Raw genomic sequence first — 22,874 nt, 5'->3', positions numbered from 1 at the left:
ATATCAATAAAGACAAAAAAATAAAAACTAAATAATAAAATCAAGATTTATCTCGTTATATTATACGAGTAACCTTATAATATATATAAATATACATAAACATATGTTTAATAACTATTATTTAATAAGTTAATAATATTAAACACTTTAGATTAAGTTATATATAAAAACTAAAAGTAAAGAAGATGAGATACATAGGGTGTTTGAGATTGTTTATTTGAAATAACTTATAATTTTCTACAAAAGTCTCTATCAACTTATTATAAGAATATAAGTTACAATGATTTAACTTTTTAATTTTTTTTTTATTATCAGTTTGATACCAGTATAAGTTATTTACAAACACTCAAAAATATTTATTACCGATATCACACCAAAATAAATCAATAAATTATTTTTATAAATAATCTCAAAACACGTCTAAATACAATCACAAATATCATTAAGTTGTGGGTTAATAATTGTTGTCTTCTAAATTTGTGCAATATTTGAACGGGTCAAAGATGATAGCAACAACAATACAAACGCCAAATGGACCCCTCAAACAATGTAAGGCGGGAACGGGCAGGCAAGACACACACGCACCGCCGTCCATCCGGCCGGCCGGAGTTTCAACGTACAAATCTTCTCTCTCTTACTGTCTCCATCACAGTCACGAGAAATTTTGTTCATGCTTGTGCACACTCTTCCTATCGTGCCGGCCTCTTCTATCTGACAGATATGCATGTATATATGTTTTCTCTCTCTAGGATTTGGAGTCGAGGACTGCAGAATTAATGGCTTCCGGTGCCAGAATGCTGAACAATAGTCACACTAGGTATGAGAAACAGCACGTCACACCACCTCCTTCTACTAGAATTGTTGGCGGTGGAGGTGTTGCCTCCGTTCGCTCTAAAACACCGTCTTCTTCTGCTTCCAGACGCTCTGTTACCCCCAACTCTCGGTCTCACGCTCGCCTTAGCGACGAAGACGCAGGTACTTTCTATCAATCTGTCTGTCTATCTATATGCGCACTCCCACTTAGTGTACCTTCCTTTGTGTGGATGATTATGCTTTTGGGGGATGAAGATAGAAATGGAAAATGTGTGATTATTCGTGTGCAGAAATGCAATCAGTTGCTGCTGCATTTTGCTTTTTGCATAGAACGGATTTATGCTTAATCTGACGTATACTTCATTTGTTCCACAGAAATTGCACGAATTTCAGTTTTGGATGTTTCATATTGGTAGATAGATCTCCCTTTTTGGCAAGACTTTAAGCTAAAGGACCTAGTTTGCTGGCATTGTTTTCCTTGCGTAGTACTTGCAGATTTGCTTTAGTTTGAAACCTAAGAGTTCCATTTGTAATATTACCCCCGTATTTTGTTTTGATGAACAGGTACATAGTCAAACTTTTCTACTCATATACATGAAAATTAGTTGCAAATTACATGGGGACAAAGGGAGCAGACATTATGCAAGTTTATTTGGAATAACTTGGGACTTCTAACAGAAAAATGGAATCGCCAAATAGAAATACTAGCTTAAGTAAAGTAATCTAATGTTCTATGAAAATTGAAAATTAATGCTTAGCATGTTCCCTAGAAAGAGAGATGCAGTTGGACTTTTGAAATCAGGTGAACTTGCTTTTAACTTCAAACATCCTGTGATTTTTTTATGTTCCAGGAAACAGTATTTGCTGACCAGGACAAATTATGTGACAAATGTTACAAATAGAAAAATCTTATGCCCCATTGGCTAGTTATATGTTAAATTCATCTAAATTTATTTGGAATTTAAAAGTACTCACTGGGTTTGACTTAAATGTTACAGTTTAGTTCTTCTTGTGAAACAGAGGGAGTAGCCAAATAGGGAAAAAACTTCATTTTAGGAGTTGCTATGAATTATAGTTTAGGTATTATCAGGATAGGGGTTGTGGTAGTTGCAAATTTGAAACTGTTATCAGAGTACATTTAAAGATTTTCACCGTTAAAGATGTCATAGGATGTAAATTACTTATTTTAGCTTTAATGTGTTCTAGTTTTTAATCATCCACAGACTATGAACACTCAAACAATTTATGTTAAGGAACATAAGCTAGTATCCACCTATCCTTCCCCTAATTCGTGGAAGTCACAGATTATTATACCTTTTGATCTACATTTTGGGATTCGTACTGGAGCACTTTTTAAACTCTTATGGGCCGCGTTTAGCATCTTCCCATTGACATGGATGTGTGTGTTTATTTGTATTTATACTTCCCATAAGCGAGCCTGGGGACTCTCCAGCTGTTTGATGGTTTCTTTCACAATTCTTCTGTAATCTGTGGTTGCTTCTCTAACATAAAGCATATTTTTGAATTGCTATTCTGGAGTACTTTTAGATGGCCTTTCGATGGAAGAAAGGTTAGTAATTTCACAGAAAGTTTTGATAAAATTCAAACACATTTCAAATTAGTGTCTGATTGGCTAATGACTAAGAGTATTGGTTGGGACTTGCAATGTTCAGATAGTATATGGAGGGTCTTAAATTTGTCTTTTCCACAGAACCTGGAAGAGTGAGAGTTGCTGTTAGGCTACGGCCAAAAACCACAGAGGAACTTTCAGATGCTGATTTTTTCGATTGCGTAGAACTTCAACCTGAGGTGACCACAATTTTCAATTTTGAAAAATGTTATTTTCCACAGTTTTATATATTGAAGACCATCTCTCTCTCTCTCTCTCTTCCTCCACACACATAAACCCATCCACCCACTCACAAGTCACATGGTCATCTGACTTGTTTGTAACATCTCATTTCATTATGCATGGTTCATTACTTGTTCAAATAGCATCCTTTGGATTAGTTGAAACTACTTTCCCTCATGCAGCTTAAGAGGTTGAAGTTGAAGAAAAATAATTGGAGTTCCGACTCTCACAGATTTGATGAAGTATTTACAGAATCTGCTTCTCAAAAGCGTGTCTATGAGGCTGTTGCAAAACCTGTAGTTGAGGTAAATGAGTGTTGCTTGATTTCTGCAAACTTAATCTGTATTGCAAACAGATAGCATTACTTTGAATACCACATTCTTTTACTGTTACAAATCGTTTAAACTATACTGTACTCTATGCTCTTTAAAGATAGAAGAATAGCTTAGGATATCATTGAGTTGGGATGTATTGTTGGTGTAGGTTGAACTGTTAAAGTCAATAATGCTTCTCAGCCGACTTTTTTACGATAAGTAAAAGCTTTCATATCATCACCAAAGTTCTTGATTTTATTTCTGCAGGGTGTGTTGAATGGGTATAATGGAACAATTATGGCTTATGGTCAAACAGGAACTGGCAAGACTTATACACTTGGCCAATTGGGCAAGGATGATGCATCCGAGCGAGGAATCATGGTTAGGGCTTTGGAGGACATCATTGCTAGTGCATCTCCAGCATCTGATAGTGTGGAAATCTCCTATCTGCAGGTATTACCAAGGTTTAGTCATTTAGCTTTTTTTGTCAATGTTATTTCATAATTTGAGTAGTTCAATGTTTTTCCTACGGAATGAGTCGTCATCCCTCTTTATGCAATCAACTTTTGTGGCATAATGTTATGTCTGTCAAGTGCTTGGATGCATCCTAAGACTAAGACATGCCTTCTTGATCGAAGTAGTTAAGTTTGAAATGGAACATTGGTATGAAAGCATTTATCCAGTAGCCATATTGGAACGCATACCGGTGAAGCTATGACTTGTTGGCCATTCAAAGACACTTTTAATCATACAAAGACTTTGAATGTACTAAAGAGGCAGAGGGATTGTCCTCATGCATGAGTTGCTGCTAATTTACTTTGTATTGTGATATTATGTAGAGAGGACAGTCAAGAATATTCGGGATCCTTCATAGAAAGTTTCTTTGGAATGATATAAAATTATAAATATACAAGTTTGGTATGTGGCTGCACAGTGAAAATCTAAAAAAGGAGTTAAAAGATGAACAAAAAAATATACGAAAAGTGAGCTTTGTTGCTCACACGTCTGATAATAAAATTACCAAGTGAATAATCTGGCCTATTAGAATTTCCGAACAACTAGTGCCCAGAGAGATGGTGCTTCCATTTAGCACTTATGTTTTGAAGATCATTGATATACAGCATGGGTTATTTAATTGAAAACAACTAAATAACATGTATTATTGGTCTGAAGCTTGTTTTCAGATATCATGGAGTTATCTTATTTTCATTAATTATTGAATGATCCTTCTTCTATTATCTGTTACTTACGCATAATCGTTTAACTATTTTATTAATGAGCCCTACTATAGCACCCTTTAGCTTGCAAATGCTGCTTCAAGGAATTGATACATGCCCTGGTTGTTGTAACAGATCTATATGGAATGTGTTCAAGATTTACTTGCACCAGAAAAGGTGAACATTCCAATTGTTGAGGATCCCAAGAAGGGGGAAGTGTCAGTGCCTGGTGCAGCAATTGTCAAAATTCAAAACGTGGACCACTTTTTGCATTTACTGCAAATTGGAGAAGCAAATCGCCATGCAGCAAACACAAAGATGAACACTGAATCTTCTCGTAGCCATGCAATTCTTATGGTACGTGTTATGAGAAAATTGTAACTAATACTTATTAAACATCTAAACACTGAATTTGGCCTGATACCTTGAAGGTACTTTAATTTCTTATACACTTGGCTCCAGGTTCTTCCTTAAGCTGGGACAGGCACATTTGCCTCTTAGCCTTGTAACTTTTAGTCTCCACATACTAACAAGCACATACTGATTTTTGCTCATTTTCTACAGGTATCTGTTACCAGATCTGTTGATGATAAAGAAGAAAACAATACATCTTCTCCAGGGAAAGATGACAAAAGTGTGTTAGTTGGTGGCCATGTGATACCGACTATTCGAAAGAGCAAGCTACTTATCGTTGATCTTGCAGGTTCTGAGCGCCTAGACAAATCCGGTATGTTGCATATGAACTCAGATACTATACTAGACCTTATACAATAGTTGGCTCTTTGCTACAAACAAACTATCAGTTTTGCAAAAATACAGAGAGCAATACTTTACAAGAATGAGCAATTTTCAACAAAAAGGATCACATATGATGTTTTTTTTTGCATTTATATTTCCAGCGTTTGTCTGAAAGTGCTCATTTTCTTTCAAGGTGTAGTGTTTTTCTGCAAAAATAATGGTTTGTTTGCAACAAAAGACCAAGCATGATGATCTAACATAAAGTTCAGGGTTGTCTATATGATTTTCCTGTTTAGTCAGTATCTCGGGTTTTGGCCTAGCGTATCTCACCTGGGTTTTTTTTCTTTCAGTTCAATATAAATGATTATCATTTAAAAAAAGTATGATGATCAGATTAATTACTCTCGTCCAATTTTTTTTTCTTTTTTCTCCTTCCCTATGATGGTAGTTAGCACCATATCAATGTAGACTAGTTAATACTAAACAACCAATAATCAAATTATTAAGTTATTGTGACTGGTTTTAAATTGGGATACCTGTAGGTTAATTTGTTTCTTTAAGGACAACATTCGCATTTCTTGGGAATGCATAAGCATATAATCCCAGTTGGAAATTATGTTCTGGTTGTGAATGCTGCAGGAAGTGAAGGTCACTTGGTTGAGGAGACAAAATTTATCAACCTCTCTCTTAGTTCCCTTGGAAAATGTATAAATGCGTTGGCTGAGAATAGCCCTCATATACCCACCAGAGATTCCAAGCTAACGAGATTGCTTCGTGACTCGTTTGGAGGTAATCGTGCTCTGCCGGTCATATTCTGCTTTTACTTGCTCAAATATATTCACTTGTGAATAGCAGTCATGTTCATGGTCAGATCTATGGCCTATAGTGCATGGTGACTATATTGGCATGTTTCTTCTCTGACATATCTGAATTATGTCGATGCTTTTTTCTTTTGATTAACCTGGATATCCAACCCGCTATATGAGCCGACTAATCCCAGGGCAACCACCTGCTTTGCAGGTAGCCCGGAGTCACCGCATTTGAACCTCCGTGGCCACAAGGGGATTTTTATTTCTCCTTGGATTTGAACCTGGGACCTCCGGGCACTTTTGACCTTTGGAGCCCAAGCTCAAACCAATCAGGCACCACCCCTGTGGTTTATTATGTCAATGCTTCCATACCTTTGTGTCTGCTTTCCTGTGATTTATTTATAGTGCATAGTTATAATTCTTCCATTCCCTGTAAATCGTTGAGATGACTTCTGGTTTATGATATATATGATGGTGGAGTAGTGGAGATCCAACCTTTAGCCAAGGGTGGTGTATATTTTACTGTTAGAACATACCTTATAAATGCTTTTTTTCTTGTGTATTTACTTCTTGCTACTGAATTCATCAAACCCCGAACAGGCTCGGCGAGGACCTCTCTTATAGTAACGATTGGTCAATCTTCTCGACATCATACAGAAACCTCAAGCACCATAATGTTTGGACAACGGGTAAGTTGGATTTCCATGTAGTGTTACAATTATTACTTCTTAGTTCTTATCAAATTCTGTTGTGAATGATTGTTGATTTGTGGCTCACTTCATGTCCTCCAAATAAACCATGAAAATATAAACGACCATAGTTGTGGTAAATTTATTTTTCTTGCAATCTACTCAGGCCACATGTATATACTATAACAATGCGTAATTTTGATGGAATGTTGACTGGCGATGATTTAATAGTTGATATTCTTGTGAACAGTTCAGTATCTAGAGTCAACCTATTTTTTTGGATGATACGTTTTTTGAACTTCTCTACTTCATAAGTCGATTTTGTTGCCTCTCTACTTCAGTTTTGGATGATACGATTGATTGGTTTCGGGCGATTCAGCACGATGTGAAAACTCGAATAATTGATTGGAGATCATCTTAGCATTTCTTTGTAATACATTGTAGTTGTTACTGTTGGTATTGGTATCTCTTGTAGGCAGCATGAGTGCATGTCTGTTCTTGCATCAGCATACGTAGATTATATGCTTCCTATATGGATTAGTTTAATACTGTTCTTGTTGTAAATCAAGAATCCCCCATTTGCAATTAATCCCAAATTAGGTCCAAATCAATTCACAATATCCCCATCAATGAACTAAGTTCAAATATCGAGATTAAGGTTGTATTAGCTAACGATACCATCAACTAAGCATAAGCAATCGATAAGGAAACCCAAGTAATCAAAGTAAAGCAAAGGGAGATGGTGACACCGGAGATTTTATGTGGAAAACCCGAAAAGGGAAAAACCACGGGTGGAGAACTAATGGTGAAGATTACTTCAATAATGGTGAAGAAATCAAACTTTCAGGAGCTTAGTTCGGTTAGGAGAGAAGCAACAAGTATATTATGAAGATATAATGAGAAGAGACCTGAAATTGGACTAAAATCCCACATGCAAGACCAAGCTAGCCAGCAAGCTCGCCATGTCCAGCAATAGGCCTACACAACCTCAGCAATGCTAGGGCAGCTCGCGTTCATCACCTCGAAAAACTTGTACTGAATATCCTCCATCCTATGCGATCCATTCTGTGATATCCAATATAGCATGGCCAGGTAGCATAGAATAAAACATGCTGAAAACACTTGGATTTAAGGCACAGCTTCACAATTCTCCACCTTGACTTCAATCCAAGCAAAAACACCAAACAGTTCTTGATACATTGAAGAATTTAAATATTCATATTTCTGCTCCTTATTATCCTCCTTACAACTTACTGCTTGAGCAGGCCATGAAAGTAGTAAACTTTGTAAAGCTAAAAGAGGAGTTTGATTATGAGAGCTTGTGTCGCAAACTTGAGAATCAAATTGATATACTCACGGAGGAGATAGACAGGCAACAGAAATCTAGAGCAGACAACACGATAAGACTGGAGAATAATCTCAGAGAGTGTCAAAATAGCTTTGAGGAAGCAGAAAAGGCTTTACTTGCAAGGTGTGAGGTATATTTCTCTCTTTCTGGTTTATTCTTTGAATATTATTTGACAAATCTCTCTACAACTCGCTGTTGACCTTCTTCAGACATCTAGAATGTCCATTTACTATTTTTCAAATGAGATCATGTTTCAAGAAGTTGGCTCTTCCAGCATCCACCATTTCTAATACATATGACCTTTCTGCCTCTCACGCTTGGACTCAGTTGTTAGACAAGGATAAATCTCGCTTGGAATCAGAAATAAAAGATATTCTAAAGGAGTTGAATTGCCAGAAAGACCACAATGATCTAGTTTGCCAAGAGGTTGAGAGTCTACAAAGAAGCTTGAAGCGTTGTGAGGTAATCCAAATGTTGGCCATATGCAATATACAGTGAGCTGCAAATTTGTCTTTCCTTCTAACAGACTCTATAAGTTTGACGTTGCTTGCAGTTAATAGAGAAGGAGAAGGTTCATCTGGAATCAGAAATGAAAGATGTGTTGGAGGAATTAGATTTTCAGAAGAATCAGAACAATTTGATGCATGATGAGATTGCACGACTGGAACTGGGCCTAGAGCATAACAAGGTGTTTGCACTAACAACTCATTATCCATGCTATCTTTTAGATATCAAATGTCTGAGATTTTGTCCAGTCGTTCTGTGATATCTGATTTAATGCCAGATTATATTTCCTTTGACACATTTTACTGCTTCTTGTATAATTTTAATGTTTCTACGGTTAGTTGTTTCTAAATTAATAAAAAGCAATAATATTTATGCCATGTCTAAAACAGCACTTTTCTGACGAGACAAGATTAACAACCACGCAATGATTCAAAGTTCTCGATAATCTGCTTAATAGAATTCATTCTATAACATGACTGGAGCAATTCAATGTATAAGCAACAACCATTCTAGTTTTACAAGAATTATTGTGGTAGTTACATATTAGAGCCCCTCCATATAACAGTTTATGATGCATACATCATACATTATTTGGTCTATTACATGCCTCCTTGTCACACACAGAAAATCAATGAAAACATTAAGGCATGTTAGGCCTGCATATGTACTTGGTTACCATCCAGAGGTGTTAGTCCTGGATAGTCGCACACCCATGTAATATGGATTAGTCCCTCCTTTCGACATTATATATAGAGGTGTTCCCAGTATACACTGCTAAATCAGTCTAACCTTATATTTTACCTGTTATTATAACGCACAACGATATCTTAAGATTGTTATATAGGTAGTATTTTGCTGGCAGAATCACATAATGGGTATAAAAATATGATTTCAAAGTGAAGACAGAAAGAAACTAACGTGTTTTATTCTTTAAGAGGTGATCTTACAATTATGTGAAAGCACATACATAATTTATCCAATAATGATATCAAGTGAGGAATGCTTGGTCATTTCCCACATGCACTCGTCAACTGGAGCAAGTGGTAACTTACAATATAAGTAATTTTTTTTAAGAGAAGTTCATATGAATTTGAACAAAAATAACCTCTCTTCTTACGGAATCTAGAGATCCATACTTCCAGCCAACTAAAAGTTTCACTGTAGTCTAATTAGCATCATTGCCTTAATTGCCTCAATAGTCTTTTTGATACTGCTAATTGGAGTTGCACTTGTTTACTTGAACACAAATATTTACACTATTCTCTTGGATGCTAGTAGCAATATCAGGTTGAAACATCTGCATACCAGAAAGTACTTGCAGACACAACTCAGATGTATGAGAAGAAAATAGCTGAGTTAATGTCAAATTTAGACGATGAGCGAGATCGGTCAAGCGGTGTTGAGGAACAGTTAGATTCAATAAAAAATATACTAACTGATCATCAAAAGTCGATGGAGGTTTGATCCATTTTGTTCAGCGTAATCAATGTTTATATTCCCTATATGCTCTCAGAAGATGCAAACTTTATCATAACCCTGCGTTTTCATCTTTCAATAGCAACATCAGATTGAACGTTCTACGTACCAGAAGGCACTTGCCGAAACCACTCAGATGTACGAGCAAAAAATTACAGAGTTGGTAATGCAACTGGAGGACGAGCATGCTCGGTGCATTGGTTTAGAAGAACAAGTGATTTCACTAAAGAAAGCTTCAAGCAATCGTCAGATTTCACTGCAAGTAAGTTCTGGATGCACATGAAGAACTAATGACTTCCTTAGCTTCTTCAGATTTATTATGACAAGTGATTTTTATGATAGTTATCTAATTAATTGGCAAAGGGGACATCCATAGAGTAGGCATAACCTGACATGACTATGGCAATCAACAATTGTGAATTTGTAATCTAAAGGACCAATTAATTGTGCAATTGCAGGTTGGTATGAAGATTATATGTTCAGCTTCATTGATAAACCAGTCTGTTCTGCAGTGCTTTGTTATTAGTCAGACTTGCCCTTTGTTTCTACAAGAGTTTATCTAGGCTACAGACCCCTACTCATTTCAGAACAAGCTGGCATGCCATACATGTACACTTCTATTTAGAAGTTCTATTAGCGAAGTATAAAACCTTTTACAAATTTTGTGCATGTAGTGTATCAACTGTTCTGTGGGGGTCTAGCCGTTTAGGGTTCCTTCAGTCATTTACTTGATATGATTGATTCTACTTATGTGCCATGTCATACACTGAATCTTATTATTTCAACCCACATTTTTGGTAGATCATAAGGAAGTTATAATTATCTTCAGCTGTAGTGTTCATGTTTCACACTCTACCTCACGTTCTATATTTTTAACACCAATCTTCTTCTCCGCTTGCAGATCCAAGGGCAAGAGGAGATTGGTGCTCTTAAAATGGAACTACAACAAATGTCTCAGCTGCGTGAAGCAGCTCTAGATGAACTTCAATTAGTGAAAAAGGAACAGAAGAATCTATCATCAGAGAAGGTAACTGGAATGTGAAAAGTCGATACCTCTATTGAACATAGTTTACTCATGACACTCTTTTTTAAGACTCTCAATGATGATTGTGACGTAGGCTAGATTAAGCGATGAACTTCGTACCGTAAGAGAAGCCCTCTCACTTGAGGAAAAACGAAGGAAGGCAGTTGAGAAGGAGCTAAGCAGTATAAAAAATGCTGTACCTGAAAGTGAGGATGAGTTTGAGGTATTGTATACAATGCAATATAAATGGTTGATATTTTCCATTTCAGATATACTGGGATTTTATGTTCAAAATTTCCATAGGATAAGAGACCATCCATGAAAGAAAATAATGCAGGAGGAACAACAATTGGCACCCCATTCGGTCTACATAATTCAAACAAATCAAGGGAGTCAAACTCATTTCAGCGAACCACTATAGCTAAGATATGCGAAGAAGGCAAGTTTGTTCGTATCTGTTCACTCTATCTTATGAATCTGTGGTAGCTAATCCTATCCCTCAAAGATAGAAGGAAAACATAGCAAGTGTCAGGTGTAGTCAGTTTTCAATCTGTTGGAAGGGCAGTTTTAGTTTGGCAATGAAGATTGTCTGCTTAGCTCAAATCACGAAGCTAGTATAGAAAGATTTTGTAAAGCATGTGATTCTGTAGATTAAAGCTTGAAGCCCCATATCTGTTATTGGAGGAAATTAACTGGATTATTTTTGCTTTCTATAGTTGGCCTTCAAAAGATATTGGCACTATTGCAATCTTCTGATCTAGATGTCCAAACTCATGCTGTGAAAGTGGTGGCAAACCTTGCTGCTGAAGGTAGGTGCTATAACGACTTTATTGTTTATGAGATTGTTATTCCTACCATACATTGCAATCTTTATAGGCAAACAGATTGATGTTGTCTTGTTTGTCATTATGTGCAACATTATTATTGTCCTTTAATGCCTTATGTGTTACAATGAGAGGAAGTTATTGAAAAATGTGTGCACCTTTATCCCATCCTTATCTCCCAGTCTAGACTAAAATTTGTGGCAATCCTGGTTTGTAATGGTAGCAGAAGTTTTGGACCATTGGAATATTAGAAGATCTGGACCTGTTTTGATTTTGGTTCCAACTTCAACCCATATAAGGGACTATATGGAGTTGCTCTTTGAAATTTTCACTTTGCAAGTAATGGAGTTGGTGTTGAGTGATATCTAAATCCTTTATACTCTCCAAATTGTGTTAGTGAATTTCTCCGGTTTATCACTTGTCTTTTTCCATCTAAAGTTTCTTCACGTGAATTTGATTTGAAAGAACCGAGTCGACCACTAGAACTTCTAGTCTTAGAGCCAGAAAAAGATAGGTTATTTCCACGAGATTAGCTAGATACACTGCACCATTCATAAGGCCTGGCACATCCATTCTGCTTTGTAAGACAACGTAGGCGTAGTTCGATTTCTTTTGGTTTCAATTTAGCCACCCCCATCTAGTTTGGAATAAAGGCTCATTGGGTTTTCATGTTAATTTGCATATCCTTTTCTTTTATTTTCCCATTTGCTCTTTTTGCAGCAACAAGCTTTTTTGTTAGATCACACAAACAAAAGTAATGAACCTCCTATTGGGAAAAGATATTGAGGAAAGGTCCGAGGGATTTTTCTGCTAGATCAATGCAGATAGTTAGACTAACTCTTTTCTGATAATAGAAAATAAAATATATAAAGAGAAAGGCATACAAACTTTTGTGCCCGCACGATTCTTGATTCCAGAATATCAATAAGAAAATAATTATATCACAATAGTCTTCCTAATATTGTACTACCTTAATTGCTAAACAATGTTGTTCCTATTCTTCTTAAACAGATGATTGCTCTATGTCAAGTAAATAGGTGGTGTAGATGATGTTTATCTATGTAAGCCTCTTTCTAATATTTATTTTACAGATATCAATCAGGAAAAAATTGTTCAAGAAGGGGGTCTAGATGCACTGCTCATCCTATTGCGAACCTCCCAGAATACAACACTACTTAGGGTTGCTTCTGGAGCCATTGCAAATCTTGCAATGAATGGTATTCCTCAATCTATAACCCTCTTTATATGTGTATGCGTGTGCGCCTGCATTTTAAATGCATGATGAATGTGTAGTTGGTGAGATATGTTAGGAAATGATGCTGAAGATCACGCACACAACACGACAACAGTAAAGTAAAAACAAAAAAAAGAAAGAACACAGGATTTACGTGGTTCACTTGATTTGTTTGATTAAGCTAGTCCATGGCCACACTAGTAAGGATTTCATTGATACGACGGCTAGGGGTTACAATTACATAAGATTGAATTTATAGAGTGAAAATAGGTTAAACTCCCACGTGGGCTGGACCCGAGATCTGGAGAGTTTCCTTTCTCTAATATTTGGCCCAACTGCCAATTAATAAGAATCCATAACTTATCAAGATATTTCTCGACTTCCCCATTTTTTATGGTGGTTTTGACTTTAAGTTCGGCTATTCTGTATGTCAATGGTATGGGAGAGGTAGAGAGGTTTTCGATAGAAGAGAAGCATCTGCTGTCTTCTTTCATTTATTCATTGTGAAACTGTATAAAGTCACATCTGCAAACACACTTATCAGAAATGTTGTATTTTGGTAGATCATAGATTTGTTGAGAAAATATTGGATCTGATTCTCCAAGAACCTAATGACAATGATTTGAAAGTTTGATAGTATTATAATGGACCGCACATCAGATGATTACTTCTGAGATTTACTTAGAAAGGTTGATCATTATTATCATTAAACTTTCCAAATTAGATAATCTTGCTTTCAGCAGGGGACATTGAAGAACTGAAATTGTTGTGTAAGCTGATAGTTTGGAAAACAAGAACATCTGACCAACAACCTCTAAATCTTAAAGCATTGTGGCAAAACCTCCGGTTATTGTAATCCTCTTCACATTAAAACGCAATGGGCCTTTCCCATACATCAGCAAGACCTATGTCAACTCTTGAGCCTTGCTCTTGAATCAAGTAGGCACCAACTTGCCATGGTATGCGATCATGGTTGTTTGGGTTAAACATGAAGTTGCTGACCTGCCAATTGAGATACCACCTTCATGGAAGTCTGAATTTGGGAAGTAGTATTGTTAAAAAGTAGATGTGCAAATGCAGGTGGTGGTTTAACTGACAGAAATTTAAGCATGGAAAACAATTCAATGCTATTCTCAAACAGCAAGTGAACTCTTGGTGGAGGGATCTTGAAAGGATGTAATGATGTAAAGAGGAAATTTATGCCAAATTGGACTAGTACATGTAGTATTTATATGTGATTTCAATCTTACAAATTTGAGAAGAAATGCAACACATTAGATAAACTTTTTTTGGTGAAATCCCAGGAATGCAACATTTCTTGAGTTTTCATCATGTATGCTTCTTCATCTTGTCACTGCCACAAGCTAAGGTCACAATCTGTTACTTTTAATAAGCTTTACACATATGTAGTGGTTATTGTAAACCCTAGTTCTTCTTTGCTTATATCCTCACAACTTATGTTTGTTGGTGCAACTGCCATATCAATGATCTTGCAGGCGATAAAATATACTTATGCCAAATTACCTTTTTCTGAAAATTTCCTGTAATGCAGTCAGCATGGCTGCAAGACTTCTACGTTTTTCTGATCTATAGTTTCAGAGAACTGTTGCACAGAATATTGGCATTTGCATCTTATTGAGTGTTATTAATCTTAGAAGTGAATTGGTTAGCACAGATGCTGTCTTAATTCATATCATGCATGTAGCATGCTTGACCTTTTTCTCAATGAACAAATCTTTTTGTTGGTAGAACTGAATCAAGGCTTAATTATGAGTAAAGGAGGTGCTGCTTTACTAGCACATACAGCGTCCAAAACAGACGATCCCCAAACTCTCAGAATGGTAGCCGGAGCAATTGCAAATTTATGCGGAAATGGTAAGCTCTTAGTCTATACAGAGAGCTCTTTTGTTATATACTGGCTTTCAGTCATGAAGTCAAATTAACAATTGAGTTGAAATCTTGCCTCATATAATTCACATAAGGGGACACTTCCAGTGATGAATAGTAAATTGGCTTCCGAGTTGTTGCATTGGAGAGTGTCGGCCATTTTGAGAAGATTTGTATTTTGAGTACTAATGCACAGGTATTTTTCTTTTATGTATCATATCAGAGAAATTACATATGCTGCTGACTGAACAAGGAGGCATTAAAGCACTCTTGGGCATGGTTAGATCTGGAAATCATGACGTCATTGCCCAGGTTGCCAGGGGAATGGCAAATTTTGCTAAATGTGAATCTCGAGCAATAACTCAAGGTTTCATGGTGCAGCTTAGAATGTTAAATAGTTTATTTGTAAAATTTCTTCTATAATCAGATTAGTTGTCAGTAATTTAAACGTAAACTTGGATTCTTTTTAACTTCTGCAGGACACAAGAAAGGTCGTTCTCTTCTAATGGATGATGGTGTCCTTTCGTGGTTGCTTGGCAACTCAAATACTGCTTCAATATCAACCCGGCGTCACATTGAGCTTGCTCTTTGTCATTTAGCACAAAACGGTACACACTTTCGTCATGTTATTTATTTATTTTAATCTAAGAAAAAAGTGCCTGGGTTATGTCCTATTTCTCTTAAGGAAATATAGTTAGGAATGTTAACATCTAGAGTTCAGACTGATTTGGATACCAAACTAGTGTGGTTTTGTGATAATTAACAATGCTTGATCTTCATGGCCACATGGTTCAAGAAGAAGAGGTAGTCAATACTCTTGAATAATTAGTAAACTCTAGCTTATATACTTTTGCATAACCAAAATCCATAAATTTCTTCAAGAGCTGGAATTGGTTCCCTCACCTGAGGTATGGTTTAGCCTTGTGATGGATGCGCACTTGTGGTAGTAGGCCCTGAGTAGGCTTAAAATGTTGGTTGGTTGAATCCTTAAGCATGTTATCTACTAGGATTCCATTTCCTTTTCTGTGGGAAGAAAAAACATTTCATCTTGTTAGGAGAGCATCACACAGTCAGAGTGTGAATTACAAGTGTGTTACAAGTCTTTAGTAGTCACCTACTAATAAGTTTCGACCATAGTTTTAGTTGATAAGAAAGTTATTTAGTTGGTCCACTATTTTGAGCAAGACATATGTTAGAAAAACGAGAGTTGTGGTTCCTCAAGGTGTAGCAAGTTGAGTGCATGAATCTTAAAGGAATGATGTTGGAATTTTGTTTGGGTTTCTACATAGGTTGAGACGAGCACTTCAGGAATTTAAATGGGCGAGTTTTTTATATCCTGTCCCAAATCAGGTGCAAGTGAATTACGAGTTAGTGGTGGGTTACTATTGATCTGAACTTTTTAATTGATATGAAGATAATTAGTGACGTCTCCTTGTGATCTGCTTCATGAACCCTTTTAGATCAACCATATGGGATAATCTTGCATGACTTGGCTTTGCTAAGCTTACCATTTTAAAGACAATTTTATGACATTATTTAGCTTATCTTTACCTTTCATTTTTTGTAAAAAGTAGTCTTCCCCATTCTTCATCTTATGGGCCATTTTCTCGTGTATCAAGCAAATAGTGTACTCAATCCCCCAAGGGTAGCCAACTTGATAAGAATCGGATACCTTAAGAGTGAGGTTATTTGTTTGAGCCTCGTTGGTGTTGTTACCTCCTGATCCGAGTGTATGTGATGTAGGGCTCAAACCCTGTGGATTTGTTTGACTAAGGTTGAACACCATGATCACTGAAAATAAAAGGTAAATTGGAGCTATAGGAGCTAATAATGTAGCCCCATGATGGGTAAGGCTCAGGACTTGTGTAGGTGGTCATTGCCAGAAAACTTGAAGTTTGTCCCATGAGCGGTTTGCATGGATGTGTGGCTAAGGTTGGTCAAAGAGACCATAAATTATGGTAGAAAAAGAAAAAAGTAGGACCCAGTATCATAAAGAGCCACTCCGTGTACATCCGCCAGGAGAGTTTATAAACAAATACATATCTTGGGTATCATCCTCGATACTGGGATATATCTTGTCTTTATTTATATATTTTACATCATATAAATGAGACCCATAAAAAACAATGAATGCGTAACTGTAACTGTTACTGTTACGTATTCCGATGTGTACATACTAACTTTGGTAGACATTGTTTCAGAGGACAATACTAGGGATTTTGTAAGCAGCGGAGGAGTTAAACAAGTTGCAAGAATCACAGTCGAATCCAGCAGAGAAGATATTCGTAACTTGGCAAATAAGATACTGAGACTGAATCGAACATTTCAAGCGGAGGTGCAAAATGAATAGCATTTTCCAATCTAACACTACTAATTACATCAACGGGGTAAGCCTTTAAGATTGTGCATAATTCCTCAATCTTACATGGTATTTTTAAAAGCCATTTTGTAAGAGGAAAACAGATGTTTGATAAGCAAGCTGATAATGAACTGCCTGTTTTGCTATATATAATTTATTTCCAAGAAAGTAGCATACAATAACGATGAGTTGTAATGATATCATAACTTGATCATGTTAACGTTCCGTACTTGTTGATGTATAGAACTAAAACCCTACCTAATTTAACCCTACTAGTTACATTGCATTGTGTTAATTGCTTGATTTGTAGCCAACCATTGTCAATCTTAGAGATCATTTACCAAACACTTACCGATTTGTGTCACTACTCATTTACCTAATCGGTTAAGATGCTTGGCCACCAAAATGGCATAATAGGTAATAATCTTACCCATTAAGCATTAACCGTCCTCACTTAGGGGTAAGATTATCATCTGTGTCGTGTTTTTTATCTAATAAGATTCTCGATCCTTATCATGTTCACCTGTTAAAATAAGTGACCTGATTAGGTATTGATAAACAACCCGTTGTTTACATCCAAAAGATATGCTATTTGTTTCCTTTTTCTTGGAAATGAATTAATAAATAATTAAATTTAAATATTCAAATAATAATCAAATACTTTCTTTATTTTATAAGTACAAAAAAAAACTTATTTTTGATGGTGTGAAGAAGAATGCAACATTTTTGTTTTTAGTAAAACCTTTATATTCAAATTTATTTATTTACTCATCTATAATTTATAATTAAATTACAATTGCATTTACAAAAAGCAACAGAATCGCAAAGTTAAATGTTATTTCAAACCTTAAAAAGAAACTGAAAAGTTAAATATTATTTCAAATCCAAAGAAGAGCATATCCAATTGATTACCATGTTTTCCTGAAATAAAATGTAATAGTCTGTTGCTATAACCATTTATTTTCTCGTAAATTCTATATCTTCCAAGTAAAAAAAATGTATATCTCATATTCACATTGCTCATCTCCATTAAAATAGAATGAATCATTTGAATGTGAAAGTTGAGTTAGTGACTTACATTTAAAGGGGATTTCAAAAAGACCCAAATTACCGAATTTACCCAAACAAAGTTCGATACACATCAGCCTTAACATAGTACCAGCTATGGATTTTTCACTTGTAAATCATCGATAGACGAAAAGAAACGTTGGAATTGGGGCATGTTTCTTTTCAACCAAACCAAAAGAGAAGCATATGAGGAATTTCTTAAATACAAGATTGAATCACAAAGCAAACACGAATTCTTCGTTTCTTCTAAACTAATCCACTGCAAGGCAAAAGGACGAGTTAAACAAATGTTTGACTCTTTAGGTAGAAGAAGATGGAAGATGAGAATTACATCATAGAAGTTGATGTTTTAAGGGATAGCAGGGGTTTCAAGGTCTCAGCATGACAACAAGATGATGTTTAAATCTGGACAATCTAACAATATAATTAGCAAAAAAAGGTTTGGCTATAACGTTTCACCCGAATCAGAGTTGTTTCTAACATCTTTATGTATCCAACTATATTTAGCCTAAGGGGTTGTTTGTTTATCTCTTAATAGTTTCATTAAGAGGCAACATCTGAATCATTAAGAGGTGAATCTTGTTTAACAAAAAAAAGTCTGACTCTTAATGATTCTAAAACCCTCTAAATGATTTTGTATATTAGATCTCCCTTAACCATTAAGAGCTTTAATTTCATTGTACACAATTACCAAACAATTATATTTCATTTTGCACTATATCATGAGAGCCTCTTAATCATTCTGACCATTTAATCATTCTACACCAAACCATTCAGCAATTGCCAAACAACCACTAAGTCGTTTAATCAAACGTTAAAATGTAAGATGACATTTTTGTAATAAAAAAGGAATGTTAGACGAAATGATAAAGTTAATTAAAAATTAATAGGTAAATTTGTGAAGGTATTGTAATAAAAATATTAAAAAAGTATTATATTATTAATATTTTATACATTAAATAAAATATCTTTTCTTTCTCGTAAAAATTTTATTTCTATATTTCTTATTGATAGAATATAATAAAAAAAAATTATTGTGTCCATATTGTTCTTGTTCTTCCTCTTGTCTGTTTTGCGATGGCCGGATGATTTAAAGTTTTTAAAAGAGAATTCAAGTAATGTCGTTTTTAAACATGTACACAAATCAACAATACATATATCTTTTGAAATTTCTAACCGTTTAAGACTTTTCATAATATAGTATATATTTGTATGCAGATATGATATTCTAGAATATGATTAAATCCAAAAATATTTAACATTGAACTCATTTTGAAGATATTGACGAGAGGATTATAATAGTATAATTTATACAAAAGAAACATACTTTTACTGTATTTTAATTAATATATGATTATATATGTTAATATCGTAAAAGAATATGAAAAATATAAAGGATATAAAGTAAATTAAATAACTAATTATATGAATATAAAATGTAATTTAAATGATTTTATCATTATATTATGAGCGTGCAACTTTCAAAGTTGTACATGATGTATATTTATTTGTACTTCTTAAAATTTGACACTTAACTATTTAAGATGCTTAATAATATACATGAAATGCTGCATTTATTTTTGACATTTTCAATTTACATATCTTATAACCGGTACAGAAACAAGGGTCGTCCTGGGGGAGGGCGGCACGGGCGCATGCCCAAAAATATCATGGGCCCAAAATTTTTCCTTAAAATACAATAGCAGTATAAAATAATTTAATAAATTAAAGAAACCAAAAAAATTGTAGCATATAATAAGAGGCAAAAAGAATTTAGTAGATAATAAGGACCCAAAAACATATCAATTAATTATATTGGAAATAAAAATAAAAAAATTAATTGATAATTCATTATATGTTATTGTTTATTGTCTCTCTAATTTTTATCTTCAACGAGGTCCAATGATATTGGCTATTGTTATCTCAATATGTTTGACTATTTTTGTGCTTCAACATTTCAACGTTAAGATCACGTGCTTGCTATTGTTATATATTTTTGTTGGATATTTTTATTAATTTTTGCTTCTATTGACTATTGCTATTTGGTTATCTAGTTCTAATTGTTTTTGTTGACTATTATTATCTATTTTTGCTTCTATATAAAATATTTTGCTATTGTTTGACAATCAATCTATTGTTCTTAAAATTTATGACGTGTTTCATGGTTTTGTGATTGATCAAAAAAAAATATACTAGATGTATTTAGTAATGTCTTTTATATATGTCATGTTTCATAAACTTTTAATCTTAACATCTTATTTTACTTGAGAAGAAAAAGAAAGAAAATAGAATTTAAATATTTTCATCAATTGTTTGACTTATGTATTTTTCATTGAGATTCTGCGACACCATAAGATTCTATTCAAGTGCTCAAACAATGATTGTTGAGTTTGCATATTATATGTTTAATTCATTGTTTATTCTTATTGGATCTCAATGAATCATCTTTTTCTTTTGTATTCTTATTGATCTTCATTTGTCTACTTGTCCAGAAAACCTTGATGATATTCTTTATTATTGATCTCTCATTGACATTCACAATTACTTCATTCACACGAATTCTCTTTTTATATCAAAATAACACATATTTCTTGTTATGAACTAAAAAAATTCTTACTTTTTATAAAAATTATCAACCATAGTTTCTATATTCTTGGTTTCAAATTACCTAACAAGAAGTATGTAATTTTAAGTACTCTCTTATATATCTATAATAAAGATAAATAAGATTTCTTTTCTCAGTGAATTATTAGCATTTCTTATACTTAATTTTATACTAATGAAGAACAATTATTGAATTTTTTTCGTACTTACCGAGGGTCATTATAAGAAAAGTGAGTTTTGACTAAGTGTTTTTTTAGCGATGACATGTTTCCGCCATAAGTTATGGCAACAACATGTTGTTGTTATATACTTTTCCTGATGATAAATGAATTTTTAGCGACGACAAAAGTCGTTGCTAAAAACATTGTTACTTGCAGTGGGCCCTGTTTTTATGTTCTCTCAGGGCCTATAAAATGTCAGAAACGAGTCTGACAGAAACTGATAATGGTAATATAGAACTCACGACCTGAATTGTTAGGGTGTGTGTTTTAAATGCTAATCCAACAAAACTATTGACGGCCTTAAGGATCATAATTGTAATTTTTATAGCAAAATTTTCGAACCCGTCACTAGTCATAACTCGGGGAAGTATTTAAATAAGGCTCAACTTTTGAAATGTCAATGTTTGAGCAATATCGTACATTCCGATATTGATTTTTATATTTCAACATCGTTAATAATCAAAACAATAACTACAAAGGTGGTGCCTGATTGGTTTGAGCTTGACTCCAAAAGTTAAAAGTACCCGGAGGTCCCAGATTCAAATCCAATGAGAAATAAAAATCCCCTTGTTGTCATGGAGGTTCAAATGCGATGACTCCGGGCTATCTGCAAAGCAAGTGGTCGCTTTAAGATTAGTCGGTTCGTATAGCGGGTTGGATATCCAGGTTAATAAAAAAAATCAGAACAATATTTCTCAAGAGTTGTTTGTCTGACTAATAGATTTTGCAAATACCTTGCACGTTTTTATGGCTATAGATTACTGAAAAATTTGGAAGATCAGTAACAATGGCCCAAGGCTCGATTTCATAACCAAATGGCGTACGTTTTACCGGATATCCAATCATCATATGAAATAAAAAAAAGATCAAATTGTTACGATTCAGTTGTTGAGTTAAATCAACGATTTCATAAAAAAACATGATTGTGGGAAAACTGTCCTTCATCATTCACAGACATGTTTTTGCCTCAAAGTTTTCATCAAATTTTGTAACTGTATGAGACAAATTCACAAATACAAAACACATATTGCCTCGGTTCAAGTACATGCACGTATTTTCTATTTTATGTCGTGTTGAAAAATAAAACAGTTTTCCTTTCAAAAAATCATTCCAAATATATAAATAATTGCAAGTTGAAAAAATGGAACATTTTTCCTTCATCATTAATCTTTGAAATTTGTGGCTGAGATCGTTCATGACATAAAATGTAAATAATTGCACATATAGACAATGTAACATAAGTGAACAATGTTTACAAGGGGTATTTTGGAAAAAGATTTTAGTTGTCTATTAATGACAATTAGATGTTTTGTAACTGTCCATTAATAATAATGTAACTATTTGGTATTATTCTCGTCATCGAATCGAAACCGACATCAAGATCCTGGACATCAGATTATTCTACAGCTTTTTTTTGGGTCAAGAGCTCATGTGTGAACAAGTATTCGATATTTATGGGAATTGTTCATATGTGAACAAGGGTGTATATGGAAAAAAGTCGTAATTTTTTTTTGTAACATCCATGTTTTTTTAGTAAACACATGCACTATGTAGTCCCGTTCATATATGAAATAAATGTGGAATGATACATGGTTCACCTATGAACAAACATCAAATTGTGCTTATGAACAATGCTCATGTGTTTACTTCTGAATGCTATTTGTTAGTCCCGAAGGGTAAGACAATAAACAGAAAGTAATTGTAGAAGGGGGGGTTGAATACAATTACACAGATTTTTTCAACTTTTTAATTCTTATTGATTTATATCAAGAATTAATACACACAGAAAAACAAAAGATTGTTGCGGAAGATAGGAAAGGAAAACCTAACCTAAACAATCTTACAAAGAGAATAACTTTCAAGAACAACACAGAGAGTTCTTGAAAGGAA

The 22,874-nt window shown here is 34.5% G+C and overlaps 1 protein-coding gene across 1 annotated transcript; it reads left to right on the top strand.

The window, feature by feature from the left end:
- The first annotated feature begins 767 nt into the window (after window positions 1–767).
- Window positions 768–17,324, top strand: LOC112525597 (kinesin-like protein KIN-UC). The gene is made up of 22 exons (XM_025135785.1): window positions 768–975; window positions 2,525–2,622; window positions 2,848–2,970; window positions 3,247–3,432; window positions 4,332–4,553; window positions 4,761–4,923; window positions 5,574–5,723; window positions 6,344–6,432; window positions 7,698–7,910; window positions 8,108–8,242; window positions 8,334–8,468; window positions 9,566–9,745; window positions 9,846–10,025; window positions 10,665–10,790; window positions 10,882–11,010; window positions 11,091–11,226; window positions 11,504–11,596; window positions 12,703–12,828; window positions 14,595–14,720; window positions 14,956–15,099; window positions 15,212–15,340; window positions 16,934–17,324. The coding sequence occupies exons 1-22, from the start codon at window positions 777–779 to the stop codon at window positions 17,080–17,082; spliced, it is 3,231 nt and encodes a 1,076-aa protein (XP_024991553.1). The 5' UTR covers window positions 768–776; the 3' UTR covers window positions 17,083–17,324.
- Window positions 17,325–22,874: the final 5,550 nt, after the last annotated feature.

The sequence above is a fragment of the Cynara cardunculus genome (assembly GCF_001531365.2).
Source record: "Cynara cardunculus var. scolymus isolate 2C chromosome LG 13, CcrdV1, whole genome shotgun sequence".
In the NCBI taxonomy this organism is placed as follows: domain Eukaryota; kingdom Viridiplantae; phylum Streptophyta; class Magnoliopsida; order Asterales; family Asteraceae; genus Cynara; species Cynara cardunculus.
The sequence above is the reverse complement of the archived record's forward strand: the minus strand, read 5'-3'. Positions and strand labels throughout refer to the sequence as shown.